This window comes from Centropristis striata, chromosome 11 (assembly GCF_030273125.1).
Source record: "Centropristis striata isolate RG_2023a ecotype Rhode Island chromosome 11, C.striata_1.0, whole genome shotgun sequence".
NCBI classification, from domain to species: domain Eukaryota; kingdom Metazoa; phylum Chordata; class Actinopteri; order Perciformes; family Serranidae; genus Centropristis; species Centropristis striata.
The window spans coordinates 6,933,530-6,943,968 of record NC_081527.1 but is presented as its reverse complement, the minus strand read 5'-3'; the positions used below and the strand labels follow the sequence as shown (position 1 = coordinate 6,943,968).

At 35.2% G+C, this 10,439-nt stretch overlaps 1 protein-coding gene across 1 annotated transcript; it reads right to left on the bottom strand.

Annotated features, from left to right (window-relative positions):
- Positions 1-413: 413 nt before the first annotated feature.
- si:ch73-382f3.1 (uncharacterized protein LOC100151273 homolog) lies at positions 414-10,275 on the bottom strand. The gene is made up of 4 exons (XM_059344381.1): positions 9,855-10,275; positions 5,656-5,815; positions 3,966-4,141; positions 414-3,257 (listed from the first exon to the last, which is right to left on the bottom strand). The coding sequence occupies exons 1-4, from the start codon at positions 10,002-10,004 to the stop codon at positions 2,874-2,876; spliced, it is 870 nt and encodes a 289-aa protein (XP_059200364.1). The 5' UTR covers positions 10,005-10,275; the 3' UTR covers positions 414-2,873.
- Between the last annotated feature and the right edge of the window lie 164 nt (positions 10,276-10,439).

Below are 10,439 nucleotides of genomic sequence, written 5' to 3'. Positions count from 1 at the left end.
TTATTTCCTTTGTCTTATCCATCTCAGCCCCAATAAGTTTATTAAGTCATAAAACCAAAAAGATGAAATAGGTTTCATCAACCAAAAAGGTTTACGTATGAACAAAGTTGACAAAGACGAAAACGACATTTTCACTATAATTTTAGTTAGTTTTGTAACCACACAATACAGTTTCAGTTAGTTATCGTTTTTTGTTTTTTTTAAACTTTCGTTTTTATTTTTATTTCAGTTAACGAAAATGTTTTTTCAATTGTAGTTTTTGTTATTTTGTTAGTTTTCTATAATAACCTTGGTTCTCACGTAACAAGTGTAGTGATGGCAACAATACTGCTTCTGTTACTGATATGTATGAGAACAAACATGTATTAATGTCTCCCTCTCACACATTCACACATAAAAAAAAATACAGGTAATTCTTGACAATCACTTTTATTTCTCACAGTGCCAGTGTTGTTGCTGATATTGAATGACATGATAAGCCTGAGCTTTTTTATTGATACACTTTGTAGTTACTCCACTGTCCAAAATGTACAATTTATTTAATGTAGAATATTGGTTATTTACCAGTGGAGGGTTTACTTGTTGACTTCACATCTTAGGGTGTGCTCCCTAAAAATTATAAAAATGTGTTACCAAAAAACAGCAGAAATTTCAGCTTGGAATATGAGCTCAAAATAGGCTACATGAATTAAGGATCTCAACACTAATTTAGCTGACAGTGTTTGAAACATTTGTAGAAGAAGTAAATTCAAATAGCACAGTTTGAAAATCCCACCGCTAAAGTTAAAACGCAAACATTTATCTAGACACTCACTTTTGTCCTGGTTGTGTGCTACACACCAACACATGATAAATACTTTGGGTAAATTCTAACAAAAAAATAAAGCTTGCCTTATGTACAGGAAACAATTTATAGTGTAACATATTTACATACCATAATGCTCATAGTATCAGAAACATTCAAGCTACTAAACCCAGGATATGAGTTTATCTATTCGAGTGTCCTGAATGCGACCAGGGTTTTATTTTGCAGGTAAACATCGTCAGTGAAACACGTTAAATTAGCTGTAAACACACATAAGCAACAGAGTAGACATTCTTTGCAAATTATGTCTACACTTTTCACACAATTCCACATTCAGTGGAAGTCTTCTTAGGCTGCATTCTGCATTCACACCATTTCAGGTGGTGCCTATGAAAAGGCCACTCCTCCCATTCATTTTAGTAGTGGTTTCATTTGAGTTTGGGCTGCGGTGGTTGGCACTAGTGATGTTCACATGAAGCTTCATGAACCATTTTCTATATTTTCTGAGCCCACTAGATGGTGCTCTCTGTCCAACAAAGGGTTAAAAGCACACTGAATTAGCCTTTCTTGAGCCTTTGCCATTAACCCAAGAACGCCATCTAGTGGGGTCAACAAATACAACTAATGGTTCATGAAGCTTCATTTGGACATCACAAGTTGGAACACCCAAAAAGAAAAAGTTCAATGTTTCTTTGGGTTGAAATGTGGAATCGAAAAACAAGAAATGCTCTTAGTGATAATAAATGGAAATTTAACCTGATATAACTCTATACTATTATCCTATTTCAGACTGAAATATCTCAACAATTACATATATTGCCATGAAATTCCGTGCATTCATGGTTCCCAGAAGAATTTTAATCATTTATGTGATTCCCTCCCTTTCCCTTAGCTCTATCATATGTTTCACATTTTTAGTTTATTTAAAAACATTTTGACAATTTCTGGATGTATTGCCTTAAGGTGCCATAGTTCCAGATCTGACTCTTACAGCAATGTTTAACAGTTACTAAAGCACAAACATTAAAATTGAATTATTTTGGGGTGCATGTTTTATCCCTATTTTTAGTGATGTCCAAATGAAGCTTCATGAACCATTTTCTATATTTTTTGAGCCCACTAGATGGCGCTTTCTGTCCAACAAAGGGTTAAAATCACTCTGAATTAGCCTTTCATAAGCCTTATTCGATAAACCAAGAACGCCATCTAGTGGGATCAACAAGTACATCTAATGGTTCATGAAGCTTCATTTGGACATCACAAGTTGGAACACCAAAAAAAAAAATAAGTTGAATGTTTCTTTGGGTTGAAAGGTGGAATTGAAAAAACAAGAAATGCTTTTAGTGACAATAAATGGAAATCTAACCTGATATAACACTATACTATTATCCTATTTTTATTGGTGTCCAAATGAAGCTTCATGAACCATTTTCTATATTTTCTGAGCCCACTAGATGGCGCTCTCTGTCCAACAAAGGGTTAAAAGCACACTGAATTAGCCTTTCTCAAGCCTTTTTCATTAAACCAAGAATGCCATCTAGTGGGTCACATCACAATCTACTTTGAATAAGTTAGAAAGTCAACGTCAAGAAATAGTTGCCAATTTATAAAATGAGCTGCCAATACCAACCTGGCAACTGTAACTGTCAAGGCCTGAATATATATATTGAGATGAAATTAATAGTCCACTTGTGCTACATTTGGGGGTTAAAGTTCACAACATGGTGTCATACAAATGGGCCATTTAAGTGACACTCACACACCACACGAAGCTAATTTAATGTGAATGCAGTCTTAGTTACAGGCTACATTGTGCATCTCCTCACATGCAGCAGCTCATACCGTAGCTTAGCATCTTTATGATAGGAAACGCCATAACCCCCAGCTAGCTGCAAGCCCCTGCATCTTACATCATTTGAGCACAGCCATGTCGTAGTGCTACATACACTTATATTGATGCTGAAGTCTTTGATAGATGAGATAAGTAGCATAATGTGGCCATCTTCTGGTACACTGTGTATATACTTCCCTTTGGTTAGATTCAGTAATTCATGCCAAACTGCAGCGATCAGGACAAAACCCCTATGAGTTCCTCCTCATCGTTGTCCCCAACTCCTTCTGTGGGACTGTCACAGGTGGCCATGAGACCCAGGCCCAGCTCGGCCAGCTCCTCACAGCTCATGTCAGTCGTCACCATGATCTTAGTCTCCAGGCGGTTACACAGAGTCCTGTAGGAGGGCAGAGGGTACCCCAGCTCTCTCAGGTACTCGTAGCCTTTTGTGCCAACTGCACAGCGGATCTTCCGGGCCTTCAGGATGGTCTCTGGAGACCAGACGGCACGGCGGGAGCGTTTGGTGAGGGACAGGGCGCGGATCTGGTCCTCGTACAGGAAGTTCTGGAGACCCTTCTCGATGCGGTCGAGCCGGTACAAACGCTTCTTCATCTCCTCGGCCTGAGACAGAAGAAATACATTTATTAGGGCTATTTAGGAAATCACACTTGTGATTTCCTAACTGATTTAAGTTCTCAATTTCTGGATTTTAAAAAGGAAGTCCACATCAAATAACAAGGGGATGTAAGCTAATGAGGTTAGAAGAACAATAGAACAACCGTCAGAAAAAAGTACTTTCCCTTTTTTTTTTATTCTTTTTTATTATTTTATAAATGTATTTATTTATTTATTTGTATTTATTTATTGTTTTATATATATATTATATATAATAATACTAATGTATATATATATATATATATATATATATATATATATATATATATTTATGTTTTATTGTATGTATAGATTTATAGATATATATAGATAAATTATTATTATTATTTTATTTATTCTATTTACATTTTAGTAGTACTGCTTTCTCTGCCTAATAATGATACAGAATATTTATTATCATATATTAATACTTAACTACTAGATCTATCACTGAAACACACACACACACACACACACACACACACACACACACACACACACACACGTCTGTCCATGTCACTGTATTGTATTATTGCACAATAAAAAAAAATTAAAAAATAAAAATAGTACTTTCCCATAACATTAGACACAATTATCATAATTATAAATACATTTATTGGTGTTAAAATGTAGAACATTGCCCCTTGTTGAAAGAGACACTAGGCGTCATCTTACCTCCTTCTGCAGCCTTGCAGTGTGCTGCATCTCCTGCTCCAGCTGTTTCTTGAGGAGGTGACACTGCGTGCAGGGCGGCTGCTCCTCTGCAGTCCTGTCTCCATCTTCTCCCTCCAGACCCGGCAGAGGGGTGCGTCTCGCATAGCCGTGGTCCCCGAAATTCAGCTCTTTCTCCACTACAGACACAAAGCAATGTCTAAATTGTATTTCCTGTCTGGAATCTCGTGATCATCTACCTAAACTTACTGGTATTACTTGCATTGCCACTGCAGGACTTTGTGTCAGACCAGTAATTTGGAAATTAATGTGGTGAAAACCTAAGAACTAATTGTACAAACTAAACCAAGGGATGTCAGTAGCATGGCCCCTGTTGTATTTCAAACCAGCCTGTGGAAGTTGTGGAACATTTTAAGTACCTGAGCATGATTTTAGATACAGGGTTCGTACACTTTAGCAGTGGTCAGATTGAAGCATTTTTCAAGGACTTTCAAGGTAAATTTTCAAGCTTTTCCAGTATCTTACACCTGTTGTAAACTGCATGTTTTAGATGAGTACTTACATACTAAAAGGGGGAGATTTCACTGAACCATACCAACAGAGATGGTGTTACATTTTTAGGAGGAACGGTCTTCATTTCATCTCATAACTGTCTATTTACAACAATTTTTGATTCCATATTCCTCAACATATCAATTACGACACTCATCTCAGTATTTCTTTTTCATTCCTACAGTGAACAAAACAATTGGTAAAAAAGCATTTAAGTTCAAAGCGCCATCGGACTGGAATAATCTTCCTTTAAACATACGATCATTGACGTCTTTTCATAGTTTTAAATATGCCCTGTCTTCTTATTTTGAGTTAAACTGCACATGTTTCAGATAATATTATGTCATATTTATTTATTTATTTATTTATTTATTTTTTAAATGCAATTTCAATTTACAATAATATTATGTTACTTCTTTCAGTTTTACTAGGCTAATGTTATGGCCAACTTGTGGCCATTTGAGAGGTTGTGATTATTCTTGTGTTCATTTTTTGTTTGTTATGTTTGTGTTGATGCCTGTTGTCTTTGTTGTTGTATGTCTGTAAATTGTTGAGTGTTTTGTTTTGTAAAGTACTTTAGGACCCCCTCGAAAACGAGAGGATTCCTCTCAAGGGGTTTATCCTACTCAATAAAATTTCTGATGATGATTTCACATTAGATCATTATTTTTACATTGAACATGTGATTATCTATAGTCTATAGATGGATATAGTCAGATTGCAAGAGAAATATAGTAAGAATTTCAGGCATTTACAAGCACTTTATCCAAAATCCAAGCACTTTTTAAACCTTGAAAATACAACATTTAAATTCAAGCATTTTCAAGGATTTCAAGCACCCATACGAACCCTGTAGATTAAACTAGTTTTCATGAAAATTCAGTGAGCATTTTTAAGAGAGCCAACCAGCGACTGTTTTTAATCAGGAAGATATCTATCTATCTATCTATCTATCTATCTATCTGTCTATCTGTCTGTCTGTTCATATTGCAAATGAGGCGAAAATGCAAATCACTCTTCCACACTGCATCATGTGCACCTGTCCTGTAAGTGCAGTATGCTTCCAGTTGCCTACTTCATAAAAAAAATGATGAAACTGAACTGAAACTTTCATCCATTTTTGTTGCACATTTGCACAAACCTGGTTCAGGTTTCATGGGCAGCAGGATGTATGGGATGGTGACTGCTGGGTACGGAGGGTCTCCGATGCTGAACAGAGTGGGGATGGCGTTGGGCTTCAGCTTCTTGCCCCCTGCTGGAGACCTGGCTATCTCCTCAAACTGGCTCTGCTCAAAATGATCCTTGGGGGGAATAAGACAGGAATACATTTTATACATTTAATAATATTGTTAGTGTGGCTCCGTCTAGTTTTACTTAAAACGCACACTTCAATTATGGAGCGTGAGGATGTAGTTGACGCGTGTCTTAAGCCGAAAAAATCCCACAGTTTCTTACTTATGGTTTATTGAAACCTTTCGTTTGAGCATTACAAATAATAAACTGCAGCAATCCAAAATAATAATAATTATGAGCACGGTCAAAAACTAGTGTGCTCTCCTCGTCTCCATAATCCTAATTAAAACAAAGTAAGCAATTATGATGTTACACACATCTCAGCCAATAAGAAGAGTGCAATTCCTACGAACCAATAGGCATTCCTACAACCTCAATAAAGAACTATAAACTTATGAAATACAAATCTGACTTATTTATCAGCTTCTCTACAATGTACAAAATGGCTCTAACAAATATTAATAATAGACTCAAAGACAAGAAATAAGACCATAACAACAGACAATAGACAATTTCATTCAATGTTTTGCACTATTTTCCTGATCATCTATGCAAAAGTTTAATTTATCTGCACATTATTTTATTTTATTTCCTGCAAATGTTTAACTTCACAGTAATGTCCAATTTATCTGAAAATTATTAAATATTTTTAGTAATTGTTTTAATGTAAACTCAAATTTATCGTGGGGTTTTTAGATAATTATTTATAGGTTAAGTTTATTTTTAATGTATGTTTGAATGCTGCTACTGGATGCTTGAATCCCCTTGGGATATATATCCACCTATCTATATCTAATAGTATAGTATATTGAAGCACTGGCTGGACCAGCACTGAAAAAAATTGCAGTGACATTTACTTAGGCAAGTTTTTTCACACAGAACGTGTTTGTAATCTTTACTCAGGCTGTTTCTAAGTAATATTTATATAATAGAACCACTTGTTTTTTTTAATGAAAATACACAAGTAAATTGCAGATTCACTAATGTCCCTCAATTACATTTAACCTGGAAATATCAACTAATTAATCCAATGAACTGGTTTAGTGAATATTACTTGGAACGAATGATTCAATTTACATACAAAACTGAGGACACATAATAACAAACAATCACTAAGTAATGCACTACTAGGGTTGTCAAAAGTATCAATACTCAAAAAAGTATTGATACTAAAACGTTGTATCCGGATACAATACTCATTTTCAAAAGTATCGAGTATCTGAAGCTTGTTATCATAGTTGCAGTTTCTTTTTGCACACTTTTTTTTATTATAAATATTTAACCTGTGGTTCTGTTAATTTTTACATGTTGCATTTTTCTTGTTAATAAAAAATATTCCTGTTAAATTTGGGGGTCTTTGTTGTTATCCTTGTGGTATCGAAAATGGTATCGAGTATCGAATATTTTCCTGAGTATCGGTATCGAGTTGAAAATTGCCCTATGCACTACATGAAAAACTGCTATTTTAAAGCACTGAATTCGTATTTTGTTGTAGAATTCATATAGATGGTTGAAATAATATTTACAGGGCCAAAAAAAAAATACATTTTCAGTGCAGAATATAAGTGACCATGATAACTACAGTCCTATCCCATTTAACTTCGGTTCTTCTTTAGAACCGATGCATAATTTCTATTAAACAGACTGCTAGGTGACTTAACCCTATAAAGCCTGAACCGTGAAATAATTGCCAGAAAACTCTAAATTTTCAAAACTGGAGTGTTTGTTGAACTGGCTAACCTTTTTTTAATTCAATATCAATTTTCATATATGAATTTAATTTGGATCATATTTGATACATCAGGTCTTTTTGTGCAATTTGTTGCTCACAATTTGCTTTTCTTGAACTCACATAATCACATAAAACCTAATATTTTTAACCAAATAAAACTTTGACTTTCCTTTTAACATTTTCCTCAAACATACAAAATCTTTTTTTCCATATAAAACAACATCATACATCTGCTGATATGAAGTTTTCACGCAGCAATGACAGATCCACCAGTGGAACCTGCATATCATTTTTGTTACATCTGGTATTTTGGTGAAATTTGTTGCTCAGTTTTTTTAATCGTCAATTCATGTATTCATCAGGTTTTTCAGGAAAAAAATATCACACTGATGATGTAGAGGTCTCAAAAACGTATGTATCAAATATGATACACTTGAAATAATTGCCAGAAAATTCAATTTTTGTAAAAACTGAGTGCTTATTAACCTGCTGACGAATTTTAAGAAATAAATAAATTGCATTTATGAATTCTAATTTGTATCATATTTGATACATCAGGTCTTTTTGTGCATTTTGTTGCTCACAAAGTTTGTTTTTCTCGAACTAACAAAAACATATAAACCCTAAAATATTTAACCTATTAAGACTTTGACTTTTCCTTTTTCCTCAATCATACAAAATACATATTTTTTCCATATAACACAACATCATACATCTGCAGATATGAAGTTTTTTAATGCAGCAATGACTGATCCACTCGTGGAACCTGCATATCATTTTTGCTGAATCTGGTATTTTTGTGCAATTTGTTGCTCAGTTTTTTTAATCGTCAATTCATGTATTCATCAGGTTTTTCAGGAAAAAAATATCACACTGATGATGTAGAGGTCTCAAAAACGTATGTATCAAATATGATACACTTGGCTTTATAGGGTTAAAAAAACTGCTATTTTAACCCTCCTGTTGTCCTCGGGTCAAGGAAGGAAGAAGAGGGAAGGACGCAAAGAGAAGTAAAAAAGGATGGAGGAAAGAAGGAAGGAAAGAAAGAAGGATGGAGGAAGGAAAGAAGAGAGGAGGAAACGGAGAAAGAATGGAAAGGAGAGAGAAAGGAAGGAGGATGGAGGAAAGAAAGGGGAGGAGGAGAAGAAAGGAAGGAAAAAATAAAGGAGGAAGGAGGGAGGCAGGAAGGAAAGAGGGCAGAAAGGAGGGCGGAAGGAAGGAAAGAGGGCAGAAAGGAAGGAGGAAGGAAAGAAAGGAGGGAAGTAAAGGGGGGCGAGGGAAGGGAAGAAGGAAGGAGGATAGAGGAAGGGATGGAGGCGGGAGGGATGAAAGAAGGAAGGAAGGAAGGAGGAAAGGAGAGGAAATCAGGAGGAAGGAAAGAAGAGAGAAAGGAAAGGAGATAGCGGAAGGAGGAAAGAAAAGAAGGGAAGGAGGGAGGAAAGGAAGGAAAGAAAGAAAGGAGGGGCGAGGGAAGGAAAGAAGGAAGGAGGAAAGAAGAGAGGAAGGCAGGAGGAGGGAGGAAAGAAGGAATAGTCAAAACAGATTGGGTCAATTTGACTATTTGGTTGTAGAATTCATATAGATGATTGAAATAATATTTACAGGGCCAAAAAAAAAATTTTTTTCAGTGCAGAATATAAGTGACCATGATAACTACAGTCCTATCCCATTTAACTTCGGTTCTTCTTTTGAACCGATGCATCATTTCTATTAAACAGACTGCTAGGTGACTTAAATAGACTTCTAGGTGACTTAACCCTCCTGTTATGTTGCGGGTCAAATTGACCCATTTTAAAGTCTAAAACTCAAAAAAAAAATTGTTAAAATATTTTTTTTCGGGGATGAAACATCTTCTGCATGTCTTAATGAGAGTAATTAACATATAGCCTAAAATAAGAAAACGGTTAATTTCACATATTTGCATTTTTATATTACATAGATACTGAGAGGTAACATCACTCAATAAAAGAAAAAAATAATAAATGTAGAATAAAATTTTCAAAAACTCAACATCATATAAAACTATTGTATTTTATATATAGGTCTTTCCAATGTACATAAAAAAAAAGTTTAAACGTGCATTTTCTATGAAAAACGAGTGAATTATCCTCATTGAACCCTGATCTGTGAGAGGTAAAGAACACCATGGCACTAAATATTGATTGAAATGGTTACTAATGGAGTTAATAATGAAATATAAACAATGTTTATTGGGATTTTTTAGTTTCTGACACATTTGGATAATTAAACATTCTAAACACACTATTTTTATTCCTGAGAAACAAACATAATAAGAGGGTTAAAGTTGAGGTTACCTGACAGAGTCTGGAGTGAGGAGTTGGCTCGAAGTCCCGTCGACAGTTCACCACCCATTTCTTCTTGCGGAGCGGCTCTTTGGGGAACCTGAACAGCTGTTTACCGATGCTGGTTGAGTTGGAGCAGTTCGGAGCGGAGCAGCCTCCCATCGCACAAATAACAACACAAGTCACAAAGCTGAAATCAGCACACGTCAAGACAGCTCGGCTGCCACTGAAGCTCACAATAACAACTTTTAACGTTACTTTACGCGTCGTAAGATCAATAAAAAAGTTACATACGCATTATATGTAACTCCTGGAAACTAGATTCCGTCCTGTACACTTTTACATTGCATTTTAATGGCTACAATTTAAAATACTTTATCGAGGATATAAAATGTTTCTGACTTTGTTTGAGCCAAAATGGCGCGCGTCACCTCGACAGTGGAGAATAGTGACGTATTGTTTATGTGGCGTCTGTCGTAAACGCCTGCTTGAAATATTTATTGAAAAAGCAAAAATACTCGAACTGATGAGTAAAATTAAAATATAAAAACACACAATTTCTGATTAATAATATAATATAATAATATATAATATATA